This window comes from Mobula birostris, chromosome 10, assembly GCF_030028105.1.
Source record: "Mobula birostris isolate sMobBir1 chromosome 10, sMobBir1.hap1, whole genome shotgun sequence".
NCBI lineage: Eukaryota > Metazoa > Chordata > Chondrichthyes > Myliobatiformes > Myliobatidae > Mobula > Mobula birostris.
This window is the reverse complement of record NC_092379.1, coordinates 36970227-36997153: the sequence shown is the minus strand read 5'-3', so window position 1 is coordinate 36997153 and position 26927 is coordinate 36970227. Positions and strand designations below refer to the sequence as shown.

Below are 26927 nucleotides of genomic sequence, written 5' to 3'. Positions count from 1 at the left end.
ATCCACGTTCTTATGATCCACCTGGTCAGTCATGGATCATTCTTAAATAATTTCTTTTACAGTTTGATATTCTAGTTTATATAAATCATGGAACAGAACCGGCCCCATAACCCACAATATTATACTTAAATTCCTAATCAAGTGGGCAATCTAATCTACACGATGTCCATATTCTTCCGTTTTCCTCACATTCGTGTGCTTATCTAAACGTCATTAAAAGTCCCCGATATATCTGCCTCTACCATCACTCCAGGCAGCCAACACCATGTTAAAAAACCAGCAACACACACAAGATGCTGGAGGAACTCAGCAGGCCAGGCAGCACCTATGGAGAAAAGGACAGTCGACATTTCAGTCCAAAACCCTTCGGCAGAACTCAGCCCTTTGGGAGAGGGGGAGGGAGCAGGAGAGGGGGATGGGGAGGGAGTGGGAGAGGGGGATGGGACAGGAGAGGAGAATGGGACGGGAGAGGGGGCAAGATGTGACTCGTGCTTGGACACTGAGCTTTTCCAGTTACAAACAGTTCACACTGATAAATGGTGCCTGAATCCTCGTTTCAGACCCACCCAAAATACTGAGGGACTTTTTCCTGAAGTGAATGAGATGAGTTGCTACATTAATTTTAGATAGACTGTATAACCAGCCAAGAATTTGAGAAGGCATATTACCTTAACATACGGCAAGATGTGACATATTATGACAGTCTCCCTGCAATCTACTGGCAAGTTTTCACAGAAATCTGCAAGATAGAGTACTGCATGTTAGAGAGTTATTCTCAAACAAAACAATGGAGTCAGAGAAAAGTACAGCACAGAAATAGGCCCTTCAGCCCATCTATTCTGTGCCGATCCATTTAAATTGCCTACTCCCATCAACCTGCATCTGGACCATAGCCCTCAATACCACTACCATCTGCGTACCCATCCAAACTTCTCTTAAACATTGAAATCGAGCTTGCACGCACCACTTGCGCTGGCAGCTCGTTCCACACTCTCACCACAATGATAAATCAATAAAGTTTAACAGATTAAGCAATTGCTGAAAAGCATCTGCCTTAATATTTGTATCTTCTCACAAGATAGTGGCAAGAGAAAACATACATTCTGAAGCACTATTTAAGTCGCACAAGGAAAAGCAAGGCCAGCACCTACAGTGTAAACATCAAGAGTCAGCACAGGTTCAATTTTGGTACATCTGTACATTTTCCCGGGAGTAAACCCCGAGGGAAAAATCCGGAGCCGGATTCTCCGAGGCAATCCTACGTTGAGTTCAACGCTGACTGGCAACTCCTGCGATGCCACTGGTACCAAACTGTATCGGTCCCTGCCGATCCTTCAGATTCATCAGATGTGTGGAGAGGGGGAGCCTGCTACATGGGCAACAGCTTACTCTCCATATCATACTGCCCTGGCTTACGGATCACGTAGACAGCTGCACGTAACATCCATGGTGGACCCTGACCAACGGAGGGCCTCGGGTTAGGCAGTCAGTGGTACAAACGTAAAGAACAGCATTCACTCTTTTTCACAATCTCACAACCTTTCAAGACTCTGCACAAGCAATGAAGTGCACTTTGTAAGGAGCAGCCACCATCGAAACATGAAGTCAAGTGGCACACAATTCCTTTCCATTTGCTGTCATCCAGTTCTGGGATCAGATCAGGATGCCAAAGGGGAGGCATGCTGGCATGCTGTTCTCACTTGGAGAAGTGTCACCTGGATATGTGGTACCACATTAAATAGAGTCATAGAAAAGCACAGCGCAGAAAAGGCCCTTTGGTCCCTCTTGTCCATTCTGAACAATTCAAACTGTCTACTCCCATCTGCCTGCACCAGGACCACAACCACCCCCCCACCCCATATCCGTACTATCCATGTACCTATTCAAACTTCTCTTAAATATTGAAATCAAAACTGCATGGGCCACTTGTGCTGGCAGCTCGTTCCACTCTCATGACCCTCTGTGTGAAGAAGTTTCCCCTCATGTTCCCCTTAAGCTTGTCACCTTTCACCCTTAACCCATGACCTCTGGTTGTAGTCCAACCCAATTTCAGTGGAAAAAACCTGCTTGCATTTATCCCATCCATACGCCCCCATAATATTGTACCTCCATCAAATCTCCTCTCAGTCTTCTGCATTCTGAAGAATACAGTCCTAACCTATTCAATCTTTCCTTCTAAGTCAGGTCCTCCAGACCAGGAAACATCCTTGTAAATTTTCTCTGCATTCTTTCAACCTTGTTTACATCTTTCACAGGAGTTCAAAGTTCAGGGGTGTCCAGGGAAGGGGTCGCACCTCTGGTGAAGGGGCTTGTCGTGTCCATTCCGGGGCAGCTCACTCACCTTTGCTCGCCACCGGACACTCATCTCTCCCCTGTGGCTGCAAGCAGCCATTTGCACGTGACAGCAGTCTCATACTCCAGTGAGATTCGGACAAGCCAGTCCTAGCACGCAAAGTCAGCCTCAGCGGACTGGGCGGGTGCGATCTACAGTAAAGCCCAACGGCCAGGAAGGTGGCTCTGCATCGCGCTGTGGAGAGCGAGGGGCATGAAAAGACACAGAAAGCGTCCTGGTCATCCACTGCAAACAAGAAGACCCCTGTTTCTTCTGGCGCTTGTTCATACCACTGGACCCGGACTTCTGAGGCCAAGAGAGTGGAACTGCCACAGTGCAAAGGCTTTTCCATTTTAAAAACTCTCCCGCACAGGTTTCCTGTCATCGTCGGACAAAATGTGCAACCACCATGCGTACTATACACAACCTTGACATTTGTCTCCTTACAGGCAGCCACAAAGCAAAGGAACCCAACAGAACCCATTAAAGACAGAAAACCATCAATCACACAATGCGCAGGAAAAAAAGACAAATTGTGCAGACAAGAAAAGTAAGCAAATAATGTTCAGGACTGCACTGCAAAATGCCAGGTTGTACAGCTGGATCAAAGGCCTCGTCTCCACTAGGAAAGTTACAGGCACAGATTGCAGTGTCATTGCCCAGAACAAGAGTCTATTAATGAAGTAATTGATAGTTGTTTCTGCTGCCAGAAAGTTGTCACTGTGCTTCACCAACAACATCTTAAACCGGATGGAAAAGACAAGAATGAGAATTCCCAACCAACCTTTAACTTTGTTGGCCCCAGCTGCTCGCACTTCAGCCTCACAATCTTTCAACAGGTTTTGGAAAGCAGGAACCAGATCATTTTCCACAATTTCAGGACCCACGGTTTTCTGAAGCTTTAAAGGCAAGAGAAACCAAATGAGTAACAAAGATAGAGCGGGTTTCAATAGCAGCAATCTGTGCATTAACACGTGAACAGAGGAATCACAAAGACAACACCATCTTTCTTTTCCACGCTCGTGTCGCTGCTGCCATCAGGTAGAAGGTGCAGGAGCCTCAGGACCCTCACCACCAGGTTCAAGAACAGTTACTACCCCTCAATCATCAGGTAGAAGGTACAGGAGCCTCAGGACCCACACCTCCAGGCTCGAGAACAGCTATTACCCCTCAACTATCAGGTAGAAGCTGCAGGAGCCTCAGGACCCACACCACCAGGTTCAAGAACAGTTATTACCCTTCAACCATAAGGATCTTGAACTACAGGGGATCAGTACACTGAATCAATTGAGATGTTCCCACGAGCAATGATCTTACTTTAATTACTCTTTATCTTGTTATTTCATACTCTTGTTATTTATTGCTATTTATTTATATTTGCATTTGTACTTTATCTTTTATTGATCCTGTTTACAGTTACTATTCTATAGAAATTGCTGAGTATGCCCACAGGAAAATGAATCTCAGGGTTTTATGTGGTGACATGTATGTACTCTGAAAATATGAACTTCAAAATTAAAAATCTGAACTATACTTTAGCTACAGACTTCATTGCAAGATTAGTTTATACGTGATCTTGAGCATAGAAAGTGCCTTTTGTGATGGTCTGTCATTAGCAATGATAGCAGAACTTTATAAATACAATAAACTCTGTATCGTTCTAATGCAATTGTTTTCCAATAATGGGTTGGTGCCAATTTCACAAGTGCTCTGGCAACCTTTATCTTGTTCTGGCATATTTCCCCTTCCTTTCCAGTCCTGATGAAAGGTCTTGGCCCAAAACGTCAACTGTTTATTCACTTCCATAGATGCAGCCTGACCTGCTGAGTTCTTCCAGCATTTTTGTGTGTGTTACCTTATATGGAGCTTATTTTTGAACACGGGTTAGTTATCGTATAAAGACAGACAATATAACGTCTTTGCCTGTTCCAAGGGTAACAATCCTAAGATGACAAAATGGCTGTGTTTTCTGTGTGCTTTTGAACACTGGTCCATCTGTAATTTGCTTTAATTTTCGATCAGGTTTACAGTTTTTAATTATGTAATTTTATCATGGGTGGCAGGGTGGAAATACATCTCTACCAAGAGACATGTAAGGCGTTCCTTCCCTCCGCTAGCCTGCAGGTCACCCTTGGGCAAGGTGTAGCACCTGCTTAGCCAACCCCACCCCCCCAATCAGGGTCACGTGAAGCCATGGGGTAAGAGGAAAGAAACCCAGAGAAATGTTGCCATTGTGTTCAGATGTTTATCAATGAGTGGATACCCCATGCTCTGGTAAAGAAATAAATGAGTGGGGAGAAAAAGGGAATGGTCAGATAAATGGTGTCCATTTAGAAGCAGCATTCTTTAGTGTTACCCAGGTAAAACAGCTGTAATGATCTATCCTTGATAAAATATCCACAGATAAACCAGCTGCTTCAGTACAGATTTTACACTCATACAGAACAGAAAGATTTAATCTCAATGCTTTGGGGTGGGACCAGATTTTCCTGGCCTAAAGAGACGGAATTTTAAATTTTTAAAGAAAGGCAAAGTTGAGAAAATATTGTCGTTGATGGCTCTGAATCCGAAAGTATGGTACACAGACAACAACGTGAGCAATTGTAATCAGCTAATTTCTCAGGTCAAAAGAAACAACTAAATAATGTTATTTAATCATTAAATAATGCTTCTTAATTGTTAAATAATGTTAACCTGATTGTTAATGTTTGCAATTAACCTGTGTAGGCAATGTGCCTTTATTTTGAGGACTTGTATTACATTGTGGTGAGAAAAGCACGGAGATTTCAGTTGATCCGAGTGTTTTCCCAGGCTGGGAAAGTCTAAGACTAAAGGGCATAGATTTAATTGGAGACACAGAACACAACAAGCTGTTCCGGCCCTTCAAACGGCACCGCCAGTAACCCACCAACTTGTGCAACAATCTACAATGACCCTTTAACATACTAACCGGAATGCTTTTGGACTGTGCGAGGAAACCGGAGCACCAGGAGGAAGCCTGAGGCAACAAGTTTTATACTGAGAACAAAGACCATCTGGTTCAAAAAACATAAACACACAGGAGATTCTGCAGATGCTGGAAACTTAACACAAAATACTGGAGGAACTCAGCAGGCCAGGCAGCATCTATGGAAATGAAATAAACAGTCGATGTTTCGGGCCAAGACTGCTCTTCAGGGCTATAAATCTGCCGATGACACAACTATTGTTGGCAGAATTTCAGATGGTGACAAGGAGCCGAAGAGGAGTGAGATAGATCAGCTGGTTGAGTGGTGTGGCAACAATCTGGCACTTTGTCAGTCAGACCAAGGAACTGATTGTGGACCACAGGAGGGTGAAGTTGAATCACCACCTCCCTACACCATACCTGGTTTGTGTGAAGTCAGCAGTGGGAAGGAACCAGCAAAGTCCAGTCCATCAAAATTTTAATTAAATTAATTAATTAATGCCCTACATCACAAAATTTACCACAATGACAGTAAAACCAATGATTGTGGACGTCAGGAAGGGGAAGTCAAGGGAACATACGTCAGTCCTAATCAAGGGGACTGTGGAAAGGGTGAGTAATTTCAAGTTCCTGAGTGTCAAAGTCTCTGAGGATCGTCCTGGCTTTTCAACCTTTCGGCTCATTTTTAAACAGAACTGAAGTTCCCCTTAACTTCCTCCAGTCAAAAGTGAAAAATATCAGTGTCATCAACCTGTGCACGTGCTGAATCCCCAGATCCCTGGCACTATGCCAACAAGTTTGTTCTAAACCCCTGTCACAGGATTATCCTTCAGATACACTGAAAAAGATCTGAGCTCAATTCAGACCAACTTTGTTCTATTTCAGATCCATGTTTAAAAACAGGCTAATTAAATGAATCTGGAAAGAAATCTCAGCACCTTTTGGCATGTCAGTCAATTATATTAAAAATACGCAGGTGCTTGATTTAATGATTTCTTAAAACCATATTAGAGGAACTAATCGTGTTTTCATGACTTTTGACAGAATCAGAAGGGATTCCAGCTGGAACAGAAAACTTAAAGACTAGCTTTAAAACATAAATGCACCATATCATCATACCAAAGAGATGCATTTTGTGCTTTAGCAATAACACGTACCTCAGAAAATTTGTCTGCCACCACATAGCGAACACGCCAGGATTCATCGTCCACTGCCTGCCGGAGGGTCGGCATCACCAACGCTTCCAGGTCTTCCTGGGGCAGCAGCTGGGCTATGCTCACACAAGCCTCAACTGCCAACAGCCTCACCGAATCCTGTGAAAAAGATGTTCAAACCGGGTTTGAGCTGGTTCTTCATTAAAAAACAAAATTAATTTCCTGAAGTTAACATTAGGAAGAACTAATCTCATCAAAAAAATCATAAAAATAAATACTGACAATATAACAATTGTTTCCCAGATGATATCCGTTCAGATCACCTAGAAAGTAGCAACAGGTTTCATTACTTTGCAATGTGTGCTGGAATCTTCCCAGGATACAAGTACTGGAATGGAAATTTGGAGTGTATCAACATGCAACCTTTGATGGAAGCATTCCTTGGATTAGTATATTAGCAAATGTCATGACAGTGCAAAAATTTATTGATAAATCAATTTTCTTTCTCCTGCTCTTGAAGCACCATTCTCTGCTGAGTGAATCTCCAAGCTAATCACCCAAGTGGTCACTTTTCACCGTAGGATGTAGGAGCTGAATTAGGCCATTTGGCACATCGAGTCTCCTCTGACATTTCATCATGGTTGATCCATTTCACCTTCAGCCCAATCTCCTGCCTTCTCCCCATATCTCTTCATCGAAACATGGAAATCTACAGCACTTTACAGGCTATCCAGCCCCAAAGTTGTGCCGACCAAGTAACCTACTCGAGAAACTGCCTAGAATTTCCCTACCGCATAGCCCTCTATTTTCCTAAGCTCCATGTACCTATCTAAGAATCTCTTAAAAAACCCTGTATCCATCTCTACCACCTTTGTTGTCAGTGCATTCCACACACCCACCACTCTCTAGGTGAGAAACTTACCTCTGATGTCCCCCTTATACCTACTTTCAAGCACCTTAAAACTATGCCCCCTCATGTTAGCCATTTCAGCCCTGGGAAAAAGTCTCCGGCTATCCACACGATTAATACCTCTTATCATCTTACACGCTTCAACCAGGTCACTTCTCATGCCCTGACTAATCAAGAATCTATCAACCTCTCTGCCCTGAATATACCCAATGACTTCTCCTCTGTGACAATGAATTCCACAGATTCTCTGGATAAGGAAATCCTTCCTCATCTCCATTCTAAATGGACAAACCTCTGCTCTGAGATTGCTTCCTCTGGTCTTAGGCTGTCCCACCATAAAAAACATCCTCCCCATATGCACTCTAGAGGCCTTTTAGTATTTGACAGGTTACAATGAGATCCCTCCCCCTCATTCTTCTGAATTCAAATGACTACAGGAACAGAGCCATCGAATGCTCCTTGAACGACAAGCCTTTCAATCCTGGACCTTTCAATCACTTTCGTGACCCTCCGTTGAACCCACTCCTGTCTTGGCAAACCCTTTGTTAGATAAGGGGCCCAAAACTACCTTCAATATTCCAAGTGAAGCCTTATAAAATGTGAACATTACATCCTTGTTTTGATACGCTAGCCATCATTGGTGGGGTCTGAACCTGGAGCAAGTGTGAACATCTCCTTGGCTACAGATGTGAAGGTTTATTTCCAGGAGTCACTGGACAGTAACCAGAAGAGAAGCTTACTCAACACCAAGGAGCACACGTCCAACCGTTAACCAGAAGCTAGGTGAGGGTCAAAGTGTCCATCCCAGCACCCCTTCAGCGTACCATTTCTGTACGACTCTGGCTCCTTAGTACACGAGGATACTGCGGACTGCGTCAAGCCTTTTGCCCGGGATACTTTAGGTTGGAGGAATATGAAAGGACACACACTGATTAAACAGTTCGCTCTTCAGGCAAAAGCCTCAAGATAACCACCTTCTTGGAGGAGCATCTCCAGCTGGAGTACTGGAATGGTGTAATCATGCCAATAGATTGACAGGCACTGCTTCCATCTGCTGTGGACAAAGGAAGTTTATAAAGCAGGGGCTCCCAACCTGGGGCCCCTCGGTTGATGGTCGGGGGTTGATGGCGTAAAAGAGGGTTGTGAACCCCGGTTACAAAGGTGAACAGATGGTGCAGACTACGACAACAGAAACTTTGCAAGCAGGAAGTGGCATTAACAAGGCGTAGCATATTGAGTACATGGACGTATTAACCGGATGCAACTCAGTTCTTTGCCACGGACACACCATCCGTACTAATCTTTCCCACCTCCAGCTCATCCATACAGTAAAATGCAAGCGGTAATGTGGGGTGGGGCGGGGGGGGAATTGCTCCAGTGAGCGGAATGACAGACAGCCTGTTACCGGAACGAGCCAAGTGCTCTCCGTTATTTCACACACTGCCATGACGTGTGGGATACAGAGGCTCCTCAGTACAAGCAATTGATACACATGTGACATAAAGCCAAGGTGACAGCAGCAGCTTCAGCAAGATAAATCATGACAAGCCATGGGGAATAAGATCACCTTTCTTCACTATAATCCACGCTTCCTTCATCCACGTCACCTGCATTCCCACCCCACAAGCCTTTCCAGCGCATCAGTGTCTGTAGCCCCCACCATCCACAATAGACTCCTAGACTAATCTCAATCCTCCGCTATCTGCAAGGGGTCTCTGCCACTAATCACACCCCCCTTCACCCACCCCACCCTTCAGGGTTCCACGCCACTCATTCATCCTCGCCGCTCTCCCCGAAAGCAAGACAAGGTCTACACTCGCCCATTTGCCTCCGTTCAGGGCTGCAAACAGTTCTTGCAGGCGAAGCGGTGCTTTCCTCTCGGGGCTATTCGCTGTATCTGGAGCTCCTGCCGTGGCCTCCTCGACATCGGAGGACCAACACAGATGGGGTTGGGGGGGCGGCTTCTTCATCGAGCACCTTCTCTGGTTCCGCTGCGACAGCCGGGGTATCCCAATGGCCACCCACTTCAATTCGACTTCCCGCTGCCACCCCAGTATCTGCTCTACAACTACATACCTGCTCATCAGAAGCCAGGGAAGTGAAGAGGGGTATAATGTCACTTTTCAAAAACTCCAGCTCCACAACCTTTGCAAATTCACCCAACTTTGATGCTGCTGCCTGGCGGACCACTGGTGTGTCATCTGAGCACAAGCTGTGGAAAAGTCTGCAGAAAAAATAAAATTAAAGGTCTCATAGGAGTAGTCGCCCATTGATGCAGAATTTAACAATTCGCAAGCAGAAATACAAGCACTAAAAATTGACATTTTTGCAATTAATGTTTCTAAATCAGAAGCTACTAAAATATTTTGCTAAACCCATCATCATTATGTGCTGTGTCATATGCTATGGGTGGTCACGGTCTTTCCATGACCCTGATTGTTCTCCGTAAAGTTTTCTACAGAAGTGGTTTGTCATTTCCGCCTTCTGGGCAGTGTGTGTCTTTACAAGGTGGGTGACCCCCAGCCCATTATCAATGCACTTCAGAAACTGTCTACCTGGCGTCAGGTGTCGCATAACCGGGACTTGTGATCTGCACCGGCTGCTCATCCACCACCTGACCCCATGGCTTCACCTGACCCTGATCGGGGCGGGGGCGGTCGGGAGGGGTCGATGGTATCGAAGCAGGAGCTACACCTTGCCCAAGGGTGGCCTGCAGACCAGCAGAAGGAAGCCTTACACCTCCTTTGGTAGAGACGCATCTCCACCACACCACCCAAAAATCCAATATTTGTGGTATTCAGATTTTATCCTGAGAAATACTTCAAGATAGCAACAGAATATAGAAATTTACTGCACATTACAGACCCTTCAGCCCACAATGTTGTGCTGACCACGTAACCTACTCTAGAAGCTGCCTAGAATTTCCCCACCATACAGCCCTGTCTTTTTCTGAAACAACTGACTGTATCTGAAAGTTTACACAAATGACACCACAAAAAATTTTAATTCAGGGAGTAAAGCGGCTGGAAGTGAACCCCAGATGTGGGACTCCTGCACTTGGAGCAGAACAGAGCCATTGGTTGTGGACTGCAGGGGCACACAGTTACCAAAGCAACCTTCTCGTCCGACAAAACTCAAACACCTCCGAACAAGTGAAATCCTCTGCGCGCCAGATTAATCAAAATGGCCCTGAAGCAGAGCAACAGGCTTGACAAGACACGGCTCTCAAAAAGAGCACGCCTTTGTAAATGACAAGGCCACTTCAACCCCACAGCCGAGAGTAAGCGATGAGCACCACTCGACTATGATGCACCTCGGCTTTTGCTCCTTCCTCACTAAAAACACACAAAAAACCTTCAGTTTATGTCATTAAAAACAAAAATGCCACACTTTCTGTGCTATTTTGGGGCTGATTATTCTCTAAACTAGAAACTTCTACCCACTCAGTTAAAACAAGGTCCCGTCCACCATGGTGGTAGCATGTTATCGCCAATAAAACCAAATTATACCGAAATTGGGTGGCAGGAAGGAAATACGTCCCTGCCAAAGGAGGTGTAAGGCACTCCTTCCCTCCACTAGCCTGCAGGTCACCCTAGGGCAAGGCGTAGCACCCGCTTAGCCTCCCCGATCAGGACTACGTGAAGCCGTGGGAGCAGGTGGTGGACGGTTGTATGAGCAGCAGGTGCAGATCTCAACTCCTGACACTGACACCAGGCAGGCAGTCTCTGAAGCGTATTGATAATGGGCTGGGGGTCACCCGTCTTGTAAAGACACACGCTGCCCAGAAAGAAGGCAATGGCAAACCACTTGTGTAGAAAACTTCGCCAAGAACAATCGTGTCCACGGAAAGACCCACGATCGCCCACACCATACCACACGGTACATAATGAGCGATACTACAGGATGTAGATTTTCTACAATAATACTGTAATATTCCTAGCCAACTTCAATCATGTTCATCTCCAGCATTCCAAGGGAGGAAAGTACTTACTGACGCAGCTCGGTCTTTGCACAGCTGGATACCCGAGGGTAGCAGACACTGAAAAGGCTGCATGCCGAAGTCCTGGACGTGAACCAGTCACCACAAGTCAGGCGCTTGACCAGTGGCACAAAGTGGACTTCTAGGTCTGCAGGAGAGTGCTCGTGGGAGATGGCTCGCAATGAATCGATGGCTTTATTTCGTACTACCGATTTTTCCACCGTTGCCAGGTTCTCCAAGGGAGGCTGATTAGTGGGAAAGAATTAAACTGAAACACATCTTCTTTTTACTCTACTTCTAAGAAACACAATATTTAGAAACAATCTTTAAGATAAATTCTTACATTGCTGAGAATTAGGAATTCTCATAAAGAAAATGAGACAGAGAAACATTTAAAGGCAGAAGAATATAGAGCCGTGCTGGAGGACAAAACACAAACTACCAAAAACTGTATAAATCAAAGGACATATTTTCTCAATCACAGAAATTCCCAAGGTTCCTAACCAGAAAACTCTGTACTAATATTAAATGGAAATTACACTGACACATTCCTAATTACCAGTAATTATTATTTCATCTTCAAATTAAGTACCAATAATTGTTCATCCTATGAGGTTTTAATATGCAAATAAACATGAAGCTGCCTGTCAGAATAATTTTGCCAAAGTTTGAGGGAAGTCCATGGTCATCCACTTTGTTAGAAGAAATAAAAGTGTAAACTACTTTCTAAATTGGGAGAAAATTCAAGAATCCGAGGTGCAAAGGGACTTGGGAGTCCTCGTGCAGCATTCACTAAAGGTTAACTTGCAGGCTGAGGAAGGCAAATGCAATGTTAGCAGTCATTTCGAGAGGACTAGAATATAAAAGCAGGGATGTAGTGTTAAGGTTTTATAATGTATTGGTGAGGCATCATTTAGAGTATTATGAGGAGATTTGGGCCCCTCATCTAAGAAAGGAGGTGCTGACAGTGTGCAGAGTTTCAAGGAGATTCACAAAAATAATACTGGGAATGAAAGGCTTGTCACGTGAGGAGCCTTTGATGGCTCTGGGCCTGTACTCGCTGGAGTTCAGAAGAATGAGAAGAGACCTCATTGAAACCTATCAAATGTTGGAAGGTCTGAATAGAGTGGATGTGGAGAGGATGTTTCCTATGGCAGGGGAGTCTAAGGCTAGAGGGCACAGCCCCAGAATAGAGGGATATGCTTTTAGAATGAAAATGATGAGGAATTTCTTTAGCCAGAGGGTGGTGAATATGTGGAATTCTCTGTCACAGGTGGCTGTGGCGGACAAGTCATTGGGTATATTTAAGGCAGAGATTGATAGGTTCTTGATAGGTTCATGGCATCAAAGGTTACTGGAAGAAGACTGGGGAGTGGGGCAAAGGAGGCGAAAAAAGGATCAGCCATGATTGAAAGACAAATTGATAAGACTCTTGATTAATCGCAGCATGGAAGGATACAGGGAGAAGGCAGGAGATTGGGGCTGAGAGGGGAAAATGGATCGATGGGCCAAATAGCCTAACTCTGCACCTATATCTTATATAACTATTCAAACAACAACTGTGCCCACGTTTCAGTTTAGAATTGCAGGCATCACAGGGGCTCCGAGAAAACGTTTCTGAATTGCTATTTTCTATAATACAAAGCCACGCCATCTCAGCGTTCTTCAAGAAACACTGCTAAAAGTTTGTGATATTTTATATACAGCCCCCACCCACACATGAGCAAATTGGATTCCTTACTTAAATGCTTTAAGAATTCTCTGCCTGTACTCGCAGGTAATTTTACACAAAAAGAAAACATTTTTGAAAGGAGTATCAATACAAAAGAACGTACACACTCTATACGCAACATACTGACGCTGGAGTGTCTAATTTGAAACCACTGCAATCAATAAAGTAAAACATGGAATAGTAAAGTACAGAAACAGGCCATTCGGCCCACAATGTTGTGCTGAACCAGCTAAAAAGAAAATCAAAAACCACCAAGAACTAATCCCTCCTACCTACACAATGTCCATCTCCCTCCATCTTTTTCATACCCATGCGCCTATCCAAAAGTCTCTGAAAAGTCTCTACCATCATACCAGTCAATGTATTCCAGGCATCCACCACTCTGATGGTAAAAAAAACTTACCCCTCACATCCCCCTTGAACCTACCTACCCACTCTCACCTTTAATGCATACCTCTGGTATTAGACATTTAAATCCTGGGAAACAGATACTCCTCTTTACTTAATCTATGCACATGCTCCTCATAATCTTACAAACCTCTAGCAGATCTCCCCTCGGCCTCCAGCGCTTCAGAGAAAACAACATAAGTTTATCCAGCTCTCATGATCACACGTCCTCTAAACCAGGCAACATTCTGGCGAACCTCTTCCGCATCGACCCCAAAGCCCCAACATCTTTCCTATAGTGGGACAATCAGAACTGCATGCAATACTCCAGACGTGGCCCACCCAGAGTCTGATAAAGTTGCAGCACTTCCTCTAAAGCAGGCAGCATCCTGGTTAAACCTCATTGATCGAGCTACTTTGGTGGTTTCATAAATTGATTTCATTGTTTTAATTCTGAATTGTCCTATGATGAACTGATCACTGAAAATCATTTCAATTTGATCTATGCCCTGTAATAGCCTGAGGCCCTCGTTATTTAATTTCAGAATCTTGTTCCCCATTACGGGTATTTAAAAACAATACAAGTACGTTATTTTAAATAAATATTTAATGCATAGGACCATTGCATCTGGGCATTAAAATCTGTGTTTTGTTTCCCCCAGTTGGGCTCATGTTGAACGTATATTTGGTCAATACAGAGCAGAGGTTTCAGTGTTCGGGGGACGGTATCAGTCCGTGTATGTTTTCCAACAGGCTGCGTGGGTGAACCTGGATCAGGGGTAGAGTAACTACACTTCACTGTAGCAATTCTCAATGATACACCCCTCCAATATTTCAACCAGGTCCTGAAGAAGGGTCTCGGCCAGAAACATCGACCGCTTACTCTTTTCCACAGACGCTGCCTGAGCTGCTGAGTTCCTCCAGCGTTTTGTGAGAGTTGATTTGGATTTCCAGCATCTGCAGACTTTCTCGTGCCTACAAATGTGTTGGGGTGGCACAAAGCCTCATCTGCCTCAAAGATTTTATTGCAAACAATAAAAGCAGAGAGGGTTCTGTATGTGTCCGTTTACCCCTCATTCATGCAACCCATCATAACAAAGAAAGATTACAGGGCCATTGCCGGGTTTGGAGGACCTGAGTTATATGGAAAGATTGAATATGTTAGGACTTCTTTTTATCTTGGAACATAGAAGATTGCAAAGAGATATGACAGAAGGAGACAAGATTACGAGGGGTTTAGATAGGGTAAATGCAAGCAGTCATTGTCCACTGAGGTTGGATGAGACTGCAGCTAGAGGTCATGGGTTAAGGGTGAAAGGTGAAATGTTTAAGGGGAACATGTGCTGAACTTTTCTATGACTCATTATAAAGTCACTTACTTTATCATTGCCTGTGGTACCCTGCTGCTTTGAGAATCACCTTCTGGAAATTAACCTTTATTAAGACAGTAATACCACTTCAATGGCATTAACCGCGTGTCCGTCTTGTGCAGTGCTTTGTAAATGTACGACCGCTCTTACCAGCAAACAGTGAACATACTCCGGTCCGCCAACGAGCACCGTGAAGCTCCCTAGTTGCTCCGCTAATGCCAGCAGTGCCTCGTCTTCATCGAAAATGGTGTCTGCATCTAGACGAGAAATCAGTGGCAAGGTGACTCTGAGAGGCGATTGTTCAAACCGAAGCAGCCCAACCACACGCAGCTTTGTACCTACCAGTCAGAAGTGGGAGCAGCTCATTCCGGGTATGCTCTACCCCCAAGGCCAAGGCAATTGTGGACAGTTGCTTTATGTTGTTCAACCGTGACTGGGGAAAGGAAAGAAATGAAATTGATCAATGCCATCCAACCCGGAACAGAATTCTGGAAAAAAAAAGATATTACTGGCCACTCCACTGGGCACCGCACAACATTATTCTCGTCAGCACAAGTCCCGAGCCCAGTCATTAAATGGTTTCTCTTTCTACAGATGCCGAGCCTCTGCTTTGGTCATCCATTTCCATGAATACAGGACCATAATTCACTGAAAGTGGTGCCATGGGTAGATATGGTCATGAAGAAAGCTTCTGGCACCTTGGGCTTCATAAATCAAGGTAAGTTTGGATGTTATGTTGAAATTCTATAAGACAGTAGTAAGACCTAATTTGGAGTGTCATGTGCACTTTCAGCTGCCTACCCACAGGAAAGATGTCAGTAAAGTTGAAAGAGTACAGAGAAGGTTTAGAAGAATGGTGCCAGGACTGGAGGACCTAAGTTATGAGGGAAGATTGAATAGGTTAGGCCCTTATTCCTTGGAACATAGAAGATTGAGAGGAGATTTGACAGAGGTATGAAGGATCTAGGGTAAATGCAAGCAGATTTTTGCCACTTAGGTTGGGTGGGACTACAACCAGAGGCCATGGTTTAAGAGTGAAAGGTGAGAGGTTTAAGGGGAACATGAGGGGGGAATTTCTTCACTCAGAAGGTAGTGAGAGTGTGGAATGAGCTACATACTTTTCAAAAACTTGTGAACGTCAGAAGCAATATAGCAATGCAAAGGGCCTTAAGAATAAGTTGAGGGTGATATGAAGGATCTTCCAGCAATGGAACAGAAACAAAAAGAATAAAGCTAGATCAAGTCCTTTGAATAACCATATACTTAATTTCCTCAACAGTTTTCCAAATTAAACAATGAATATTGTGGATAGCAAATTGATTTTGGAGTAGTATATACAGACAACTTTCTTATTGCCCTAATCAAAGACTGGCAGGACAGTCAAGGTAAGAAGGTATAACAATAATCTTACCTCTAGTTTTTTACTGAGTCTGGCCTCCTGTGCCTTCAATCTCTCCTCCTGATACTTTTCATGCACTTCCTTCAATTTGTCTACACTAGATCTCTTGGCAGATGCTGTCCCTGTTAGGGATGCAATCAAATCAAAGTTATAATAGGTAGTAGCTTCCAATTCAACCAATTCTTTATCATTCAAAATATACACCTCAGCAGGGAGAAATCAACTAACAATTTTACTTAGTTTCTATTCATTTATCGCTACCTGAAGCTTAAGTTTCCAATTAAAATCTATCTGATTCAACGCAGTAATAGCTGCCAGAATTAATTGGAAACTCTCACATACCATTTTGTTTTGTTTATCACACATGTACTGACAGCCCCAGTCTTAGAACACATACCAACTAACACATGTAGGGTTCTTGGTAATGTTAACTGCTAAGGCTAATGAAATGGCGTCTCTGTAATGCTAACTGCTGATGTAATAGTTTCTCTGTAGCTGCGATATTTGGGTTTTAACTACAGATAACAGGGAACTAACCAAATGAGAGACACATTATTCTATCTTGTTTGTCTGGGAACCGAGCTTTTGTGGTTTTTCGGTCGAGGCGAGTGAGGAGGTAGAACGAGTGCGGGGAGTGCTCGGTGATCACCGGACGGAGTCTACGGGAATTCGAGGGTCCAGCGGTTGGCAACGTTTCGGCGGAGGTCATTGAGGAGGAACACCGGAGGCGTGAGCTCCAAAGATTTTTGTGCACAAACTGTTAACTTTAACAAGAGTGGCGTCTTTGTCTTTTATATTTGGTTTCTCTACTAACCACACAACAAAATAAGGGTTATAAAGGCCATGTGTCAGTTTGCCATCACCGTGAAGGCCGACGAAAAGGAAAGGGCGGATTGAGCAGTGGATCATTTGGGGGCTTCTGATGATGCCCTACCTCCAGTTTACTGTAACCTGACTGCTCTGAAGAGCAAGCAGCTGCCGGAATTGAGTTCTGGAGGAGTGGCAGCTGCTCAGTGAGGTGATCAGGGCACTGGCACTATCTGGTATGTATTTGGAAAGGGGGATATGGCGCAGGCGGAGAAGACAAAACCAGCTTCAGTACCTCCATTACTGAGAGAATAGCCTCGTTTGAAGTTAAAGAACCAAATTTTATACCGGTCATGTCAGCCCCGGACCGACCTCGGCGTTGCCAGCTGGTTCTGCCTGAGAAGTATCGGAGCATTGCGTTGAGTTCACTTCATGATGATCCTGGACATTTGGGGGTGGAAAAGACCTATGGTTTTTCTGGCCCTGAATGAAGTTGGAGGTTGAAGAGTACTGCAAGTCGTGCATTCGCTGCATACGCTGGAAGACACTGCCTGTGCAGGCAGCTCCTCTGTCATACCTGCAGAGTGCAGGGCTCCTGGACCTGGTGTGTATGGATTTCCTGTCTATAGAACCCGATGCCAGCAACACGGCCAGTGTCTTAGTCATCACGGACCACTACACTGGATATGCTCAGGCTTTTCCTATCAAGGACCAGAAGGCGACTACGGTGGCAAAAGTGTTATGGGAGAAGTATTTCATGCATTATGGCCTTCCCCAGGCGGATACATAGCGACCAGGGATGGGACTTCGAGAGTAGACTCATCTACGAGTTACTGGGCATGCTGGGAGTTGAGAAATTGAGGACCATGCCCTATCACCTGCAGGGCAATCCCCAGCCTGAGAGGTTTAAGCTTGGGACCCTGGAGATCAGCAAGGAGAGCAGGTGGAGTTAACATATCGGGCATCTGGTTCACTGTACCCGAAATGAAGCTACTGCGTGCACGCCATATGCAGGAAGCCAAGGCGTTACTAGTGAAGGCTTGAAACATGGATTGTCCCATATAACTGCTGAAAAGGCATGTTTAATTGGGGCCCATGCAACTGTCCGAGGCTTCACCTTTAGTTTGGAGAAAGTGGGAGAAACCTAAGTCAAACTTGAGAGTAAGAACTAGTTCTACCAGGTGAGGAAAGATGGTGATGAAGGGGAACTGATGAGGTCTGTTGTCTAGAAAGAAGCAGAACATTAAGGACTTCCTGGAAGGGGATGAAAACGTGTAAACACTAAACCCATAGTGAAAATAAAGTGATCTGGGCCAAGTAACTGAAAGTGATTGAAGTGATGGAGAGATTGCAGACCAGATAATGTTCTAAGTGTCGGTTGCCAGAAAAACATTGGCAAGAACTGGAGGAAGAACACTTCCTACTTCTTTTTAAAATTAGGACTACATTATCTGTTACATTGATAAAACCAGACAGGTTTCCGGTTACCATTGCATCTCTATTGGTAGAGTAATCCTTCAATACCGTACCATATGAATAGCCTGGATTGTGGGAGCCCAGGTCGGTCTTACAAGAGATAATGTTAAGCCTGGAAAATTGTAGCTATGGAGGAAAGATTGGATAAGCTTGGGTTGTTTTCTAGTCTTGAGATGTATAAAATTGGGAGGATCAAATGGCAGAAATGAGAAGGGCTTATTTCCTGAACAGGGGGATTAAAAAAAAACTGAGGTCCATCGTAACTGCTAGTAGTATTAAAAGTATTTTCACTCAGAGGATGGTAGAGGGATCTGAAATACTTCCAAGGCATAAATTCCCCTCATATTTAAAAAGTAAATGAATATCTGAAGCGCTGTGATCAACTGGGCTACAGAGCCTGAGGTAGGACGTGGAATTAGAATGGGTAGCTCTTTTCTTGACCATCACAGATGCAATTCCCAACATATTTATTTTTATGGTTCTATGAGCTTGGCTTAGGAAATAGGCAGGTAGGTTTTATTTTTAGAAACACAATTTAGTTGTTCAACTAATTTTTAAAAGTGTTTATACTTGGAAACTTTCAACTTAAAAAACTTTCTTTTATCAAGTGTTTTTGGAATGTGTCATCTCAGGTGTTTACAGAGAGAACATTTTGAGATGCAGACGTACCCTTTTTAACAAAGCAACTCAATGACACATTAGATCCTTCACCCTCAGGAAGCGATTTCCAGCTCTTTTCAGATTCAGCCCTGAGAACAAAAAGCAGAAAACTAATTTTGAGCTTAAGAGCTTGGCAGATAAATATCATATTGTCTTTGGAATTTTGCAGTGACGAAGGATCGCAGATCGACATTGCAGACTGCTTTTCTTTTCACAAATTCTGCCTGATTCCGTGCGTGTTACAGCAAGCTACTCACAACATTTCTGAGCCAAATCCCACAGACTCAGGAGCACAGCAAATTTCACAGATTATCATTAAACTGCAGAATAGAATGAATTATGTCACTGGATGGAACAATCAGCTCTTGAAAGAAAACCTGCTAGAAATTTAGTAAACTTTTTGAAAACAGAAATCAAAAAATCACAGGTGCTGGAAATGTAAAGAGAATGACAAAATATTCAGCAGGTGAAGCAGTGTCTAAAAAGAGAGAAACAAAATTACTGAAATAATATTTCAAAAGTCACTGTCATTGTTTCATGCTCCACCTCCTCAGTAGAAAATACTGTACTACTCTTTAAAGAAGTCTGCTAAATAAATGAACAACAGTCACGTGCAACCTAATTTAAAAATAAGTACTTTCAATAGGGGAGAAGGCATCCCATTATGTTTAACTTATAAAACAGTGACACTACCAATATTCTGAGAAGTCCTTTTCCAACTAAGGCTGTATTGCCCAGTGACATTACCTTTGTAGAGAAAGTGGTTCAGCCTTGGGCTTCTCAGCAGCAATGGAGGAAGGGGTTTTGATTTGTGGTTTGGTGGAACTGGACACTTTGCTTAGTTTTGCTGGAGTCCTTTTAATCGATTCATCACAGGACTGGTAATACAAGAGAAAGAAAACGGTGAAATGTTCAAAGGTTCATTTTATTGTCAAAGTATGCACGTACAACTCTGATACTTGTCTTCTCCAGATAGTCCTGAAATACAGAAAGACCATGAGAGTTGATGAAAGAAAAGACACCAACTCTCCCCACCATCAGTACGACAAAGATAAGAAACAATAACAATCCCCGACCCCCTCGCCTGCAAAACAGACCAGTCACAGTAACATCGAAACCCCCAACCCCACCTTACACACAAAATATTTACAGCTCACCCACCCACCAACCAGCCACAATTAACAAAACACCAAAACCTGAAGGAAAGCAATATGAAGTACAGTCCAAAATTCACATATGTCTCAGAATATTGGAAACAGCTTTCCATCGGCATACGAAGACAGTGGCTGCAAACTCAACAAATCAGCAAAAGCATTTTCAACTTAATCAATCCAATTTTAGTTGGTAAATTAATCAAGGCTGACAACTGAAAATATTCAGAGGATGGCAAATCAATTTGGCTAAATGCTGTAAAAAATAAATTGTAAAGACTGCAACAATCCAGATTTCCCCAAACTTTCAGAAAGCGTTGCCTCCTGCTGCTTTAACATAGCAGATACAAAGCAGGAGAATAGCAGCAACTGGGGAAAGACAACCGAACGCACTATTGAATGCTGCATACTTTTCAAAGACTTTTGAAAGTCAGAAGCAATATAGCAATGCAAAGGGCCTTAAGAATGAGTTGAGGGTGATATAAAGGATTTTCCAGCAATGGAACAGAAACAAAAAGAATAAAGGTAGATCAAGTCCTTTGAATAATCATGTACTTAATTTCCTCAAACACCAGGAAATCTGCAGATGCTAGGATTTCAAGCAACACACATAAACATTCACCAGCAACTTTGATGTGTGTTACTGAATTTCCTCAACAATTTTCCAAATTAAAAAATGAATATTGTGGATAGCAAATTGATTTTGGGGTAGTATATACATACAACGTTCTTATTGCCCTAATCAAAGACTGGCAGGGCAGTCAAGGTGAGTACGACGACAATCTTACCCTTAGTTCGTTAATGAGACTGACCTCCTGTGCCTTCAATCTCTCCTTCCGAAGCTTCTGCCCTTTCTTCAATTTGTTTACAATAGGTTTATGTTTCCTCAGATCATCTTTAGGTGCATGAATCCTGCCCTCGATATCACTCTGCTTAGATGCTTTCTCTGTTCAGGATGCAATCAAATCAAAGTTATAATAGGTAATAGCTTCCAATTCAACCAATTATTTATCATTCAAAATACATACCTCAGCGGGGTGAAATCAACTAACAATTTTACTCAGTTTCTATTCATTTATTGCTACTTGAAGCTTAAATTTCGAATTAAAATCCACCTGATTCAATGCATTAATAGCTGCCAGAATTAAATGGAAACTCTCACATACGATTTTGTTTTGTTTATCACACGTCCTGAGATCCCCAGTGGCAGGAAATGCATTTTGATTTTGACACTGTCCTCCTGGTACCATTCTCCCGTAAATATAATCAAAAGCTGTCACTGTACAGTGCAATCAGATCCATAACTCACTAAATGCACTCTTAAAGCTCAGAATAGTACTAACACACAGCTGAGCAAGGCAATAGACTCTTAAATGTCTTCTTAATTGGCCCAGTAAGCCGACAGATGAAGGGCAAACAGGGAAGGAAAGAAATACTGATATCCCCCAAAATACCAATTACGCACATAAAGCCCCAACCTCGTCGGACACCGACCGGCCAGAGTCACGGCCTCGTTGGAGACGTGGCTCACACTCTCAACAGCAAATACAGTTGTGGACTCATTGAGATCATAAGCAGGGAAACATCAGGAAACAATTTAAATATAAAATTGGATTTTTAAAAAAATGGAAGCTAATGGTGAGCATTGCATCAATAGGCAGAGAAACACTTGCTGCAAAATAGATTACATGCAACATTTCACTAACCAAAGCTAGAACTCACTGACCACTGCTTTTAAACCTTTTCCTTTGTGTGGTACAAATCTTGCCAGTGTAGTTTTCATGTTGATTTCCAGAGTTCAATTTGATTCGGGCTATTTAATCCCACACCCTGTCAAATACAGCCTCATTAAAGGCAGTCACTCAAATCACCTGTAAATACTGCACTAACTCTGACCATGGAAAGTCAAAATGGGCATGGGGGAACAGATTACTGAAGAGCAAATGCCCCTTAAGAGCACAGTTGGTGACACCTCCCATTACTTTTATGACAGGACAGTAATTAGCCAGATCGGATATACTCTGTTTTTGGTGGATAGAACGTAACTAGGGACATGTAGTTGCCACTGACAGACCTGTACTGGATATGCTTGGCTTGCTAGGCATTTAGTTCTGAAGTGCAACTTTAAGCACGACACATCAGAGGTTACCCATTTTCATTATTATTGCTGTTCCTGCTACTCGCTCATTCTTTGATTTGGCTGAAAACTACCATTATAACAGTGAGGACTTTGGGAGGAAGCACAGATGCATCATTCACTCAGTTCTTCGAGTTGAATATAGTTTCACAAAGTTCATTCCAGGCTCTGGTTTAATTGAAGGTGGGGATCTTTACTGGAGAAGTGTCCTCATGTTAGCTAACCTATCACCATCACGACTGTGTGAACCAGGGTGGCAGAACTTTGATCAGATCCATTGGTTGGGGAACTGCTGAACTCTTCATTGAAGATGAGAAAATCTGCAGATATAGGAAATCCAAAGTAATACCCAGAAAATGCTGAAGGAACTCAGCAGGCTAGGCAACAGCTACGGAAGAGAGTTAACAGTTGTGGAACAGTCCATGTTTCGAACCTAAACGGGCATCACTCCACAACTCTTCCTACGCTACAAAGATAACTGCATTGGTCCTGCTTCCAGCACCCATGCTGAGCTCATCAATTTCCTCAACTTTCTCCAATTTCCACACTGCCCTCAACTGGCCCACTTCTGACACCTCTCACCCCTTTCTCGATCCCCGTCTCCATCTTTGGAGACAGTTTATCTGCTGATACTCTTTACAAACCCACTGACTCTCGCAGCTCTCTGGACAAGACATCTTCCCACCCAATCACTTGCAAAAATGCCATTCCCTGGCCTCAGTTCCTCCATTTCCACTGCATCTGCTCCCAGAATGAAGCTTTTCATTCCAGAACAACTGAGATATCCTCCTTCTTCAAAGAAAAGGGCTTCCTTTCCTCCACTATCAACGTAGCCCTCAACCACATTGCACAAATCACCCTGAACCCTTCCACCTGCCGCCACACGAAGGATAGGGTTCCTCTTGTCCTCACCTATCACCACACAAGCCTCTGCATCCCGCACGTAACTCTCTGCAACTTCTGCTATCTCCAAAGGGAGCCCACCACCAAGCACATCTTTCCGTAGGAATCACTCCTTACACGACTCCCTTGTCCACTCATCCCTCCCCACTGATTTCCCTCCTGGCACTTATCCTTGCAAGCAGAACAAGGGCCACACCTGCCCCTACACCTCCTTCCTCACTACCATTCAGGGCTTCAAACAGCCCTTCCACGCCAGGCGACACTTCACCCGTGAGTCTGTTGGGATCACCTATAGTATCTAGTGTTGCCTCCTATATATTGATCAGACCAGACTGGGAGACATTTGTCAAGCAGCTTCGCTCCATCTGCCACAAAAAGCGGGATTTTCCGGTGGCCAGCCATTCCAACTCTACTTTCCATTCCATTATGTCAGTCCATGGTCTCCTGTCACTGTGAGGCCACCCTCAGGTTGGAGCGGCAAAGAGCTTATTTTTTGTTTGGGTGATCTCCAACCTGATGGCACAAACGTCAATTTCTCAAACTTCCAGTAACTGCCTCCTCCTCCTCTCCATTCGTTTCCCTCTCTCACCTCATCTCCTTACCTGCCCATCACCTCCCACTGGGGCTCCTCCTCCTTCCCTTCTTCAATGGTCCTCTGTCCTCTCCTATCAAATACCCCCTACTCTAACCCTTTACCCCTTTCACCAATCAACTTCCCAGCTCTTTACTTTAACCGCTCCACCTCTCCCAGTATCACCTATCACCTGCCAACTTGTATCTCTTCCTTCCTTTCCCCCACCTTCTTTTTCTGACTCCTTCTTCCTTCCGTTCCAGTCGTGAAGGTTTTCGGCCTGAAACATCGATTGTTTACTCTATTCCTTTAATGCTGTCTGGCCTGCTGAGTTCCTCCAGCATTGTGTGTGATGCATCTGTTTACTGCATGCTGCTTTTGCCATTTAACAAGCTGATGGTTCTGTGTAGCAGCTCTATTCAGTTCAGATCCACCCAATGCAACTTGTAAAACTTCTTTCTATACTCACCACTGAACTGGCATTGGTCCCTAGCTTGATAGTAATGGTCAAAAGGAGTGATAGACCAGGCCTCGAGATTACAGTTTGCAGCTGAATACAATTCTGCTGATATGGACAATTGCAACCCTTCATGAGCAACTAGATTTGCTGAGACTCTCCCATCAGTACTGAGCTGTAATGTTAGCTGTGCTTACATGGAATTCTGTGAGTACCTACCGAGTATAAATACTGAAAAGCTCACACATAGCTGTCAGAAACTTCATACCTGATTGTGTCATGGATACAGATTCGTCAGACGAGCTGCAGGATCCTTGGCATGACTGTAAACTAGGGCTGGTGTTAGTCTTTCTATCAGCTTCGTTTGATGAAGGGGCACTGTCTTCTGAGGAAGCAGACTGCACAAGGGCAAGAGAATGGAAATAGATTAGTTCCCGAGCTGTTAGTATTTTCTGATTTGATAAAATAAAGATTAGATGGGCAGGAAGCTTGCAAACATTTAACATCCAGCAACTTAAATTCTGTACATCCGTCCACTGGATTGCCCCCTCCCTGCCCTTTCAATGCATCCCATTATATTCTTCCATATATTTCACTAACCTGCTGCAACCTATTAGCCCAAACCCTCAAAGTTTAATGTTCATCTCAAACATGTTACCCTTGAAAGAATCACACAAGAAATTCCCAGCCTTTTCTTTGTGCCCAGTGATCTCATTTAGACCCTGCCATAGTCTACTGGCATCCCTTTGGTTAACCTGGGCTTCCAACTCGGCTCGATATTGCCTCTTGGCGCCCCTAATGGCTTTCCGGAGTTCACGCCTGGATTCTGTGTAGCCACTGGTATCCCCGGACCTAAAAGCCGCAGCTCTAGCCTTTAAAAGGGATTTGACCTCATAATTCATCCATGGTTTCCGGTTAGGGAATACCCGGATCGTCTTGTGAGACACACAGTTCTCCGTGCATTTCCAAAGAAGTCTGTGACAGCTGAGGCATACTCATTGAGGTTAGCTGCCGAGTCCTTGAATACCTGGTCCATTTCCGACACCTCCCTCCCCTTTCTAGATCTTTCTGTCTCTATCTCTAGAGACAGCTTATCTACTGATGCCTACTATAAGCCTACAGACTCTCACAGCTATCTGGTCTATTCCTCTTCTCACCCTGTCTCTTGAAAAAATACCATCCCCTTCTCGCAAATCCTCCATCTCCGCCGCATCTGCTTTCAGGATGAGGCTTTTCATTCCAGGACGAAGGAGATGTCCTCCTTTTTTAAAGAAAGGAGCTTCCCTTCCTCCACCATCAACTCTGCTCTCAAACGCATCTCTGCCATTTCACGCACATCTGCTCTCACCCCGTCCTCCCACCACCCCACTAGGGATAGGGTTCCCCTTGTCTTCACCTACCACCCCACCAGCCTCCAGGTCCAACAAATAATTCTCCGTAACTTCCGCCAGCTCCAACGGGATCCCACCACTAAGCACATCTTTCCCTCCCCCTCCGCTTTCCACAGGGATGGCTCCCTACGCGACTCCCTTGTCCATTCGTCCCCACCATCCCACCCCACCGATCTCCCTCCTGGCACTTATCCTTGCAAGCGGAACAAGTGCTACACACGCCCTTACACTTCCTCCCTTACCACCATTCAGGGCCCCAGACAGTCCTTCCAGGTGAGGCGACACTTCACCTGTGAGTCGGCTGGGGTGGTATACTGCGTCCCGTGCTCCCGATGCAGCCTTCTATATATTGGTGAGACCCGACGCAGACTGGGAGGTCGTTTCGCTGAACACCTACGCTCTGTCCACCAGAGAAAGCAGGATTTCCCAGTGGCCACACATTTTAATTCCACGTCCCATTCCCATTCCCATTCCGATATGTCTATCCATGGCCTCCTCTACTGTAAAGATGAAGCCGTACTCAGGTTGGAGGAGCAACACCTTATATTCCGACTGGGTAGCCTCCAACCTGATAGCATGAACGGTGACTTCCCTAACTTCCGTTAATGCCCCACCTCCCCCTCGTACCCCATCCATTATTGCCCATCCTCTGGGCTTCCCCCCTCCCCCTTTCTTTCTCCCTAGGCCTCCTGTCCCATGATCCTCTCATATCCCTTTTGCCAATCAGCTGTCCAGCTCTTGGCTCCATCCTTCCCCCTCCTGTCTTCTCCTATCATTTCGGATCTCCCCCTCCCCCTCCCACTTTCAAATCTCTTACTAGCTCTTCCTTCAGTTAGTCCTGACGAAGGGTCTCGGCCCAAAATGTCGACTGCACCTCTTCCTATAGATGCTGCCTGGCCTGCTGCGTACACCAGCAACTTTTATGTGTGTTAAATAATTAGGTGCTGATTGCATCGTCTCTGATCTGGGCCGACATTTACATGCCAGGCGGCACCTAATTAATTAGCTTGTTTATTTCGGCTTTTTTCTGGGTGCGTTCCGGCTATCGCTGCACCACTGCATGCTTCGCGGATCAGTACCGGGCCGCGGCCCAGAGGTTGGGGACCACTGATGTACAGCGTAGTTTCACTTAGCAGAGTCAAGAAGACAGCCAGCACGCTGGAA

The 26927-nt window shown here is 44.4% G+C and overlaps 1 protein-coding gene across 1 annotated transcript in view; it reads right to left on the bottom strand.

Moving 5' to 3' along the window:
- Positions 1–26927, bottom strand: part of LOC140203589 (serine/threonine-protein phosphatase 2A 65 kDa regulatory subunit A beta isoform-like) — a 113950-nt gene that overhangs the window by 61687 nt on the left and 25336 nt on the right. Inside the window, exons 2-9 of the mRNA XM_072269636.1 lie at positions 16223–16332; positions 15154–15244; positions 14962–15062; positions 11335–11567; positions 9420–9567; positions 6437–6592; positions 3117–3231; positions 669–739 (exon numbers count right to left, since the gene is read on the bottom strand). Of these exons, the coding sequence (XP_072125737.1) occupies positions 669–739; positions 3117–3231; positions 6437–6592; positions 9420–9567; positions 11335–11567; positions 14962–15062; positions 15154–15244; positions 16223–16332 (1025 nt within the window). The remainder of the gene's footprint in view (positions 1–668; positions 740–3116; positions 3232–6436; positions 6593–9419; positions 9568–11334; positions 11568–14961; positions 15063–15153; positions 15245–16222; positions 16333–26927) is intronic.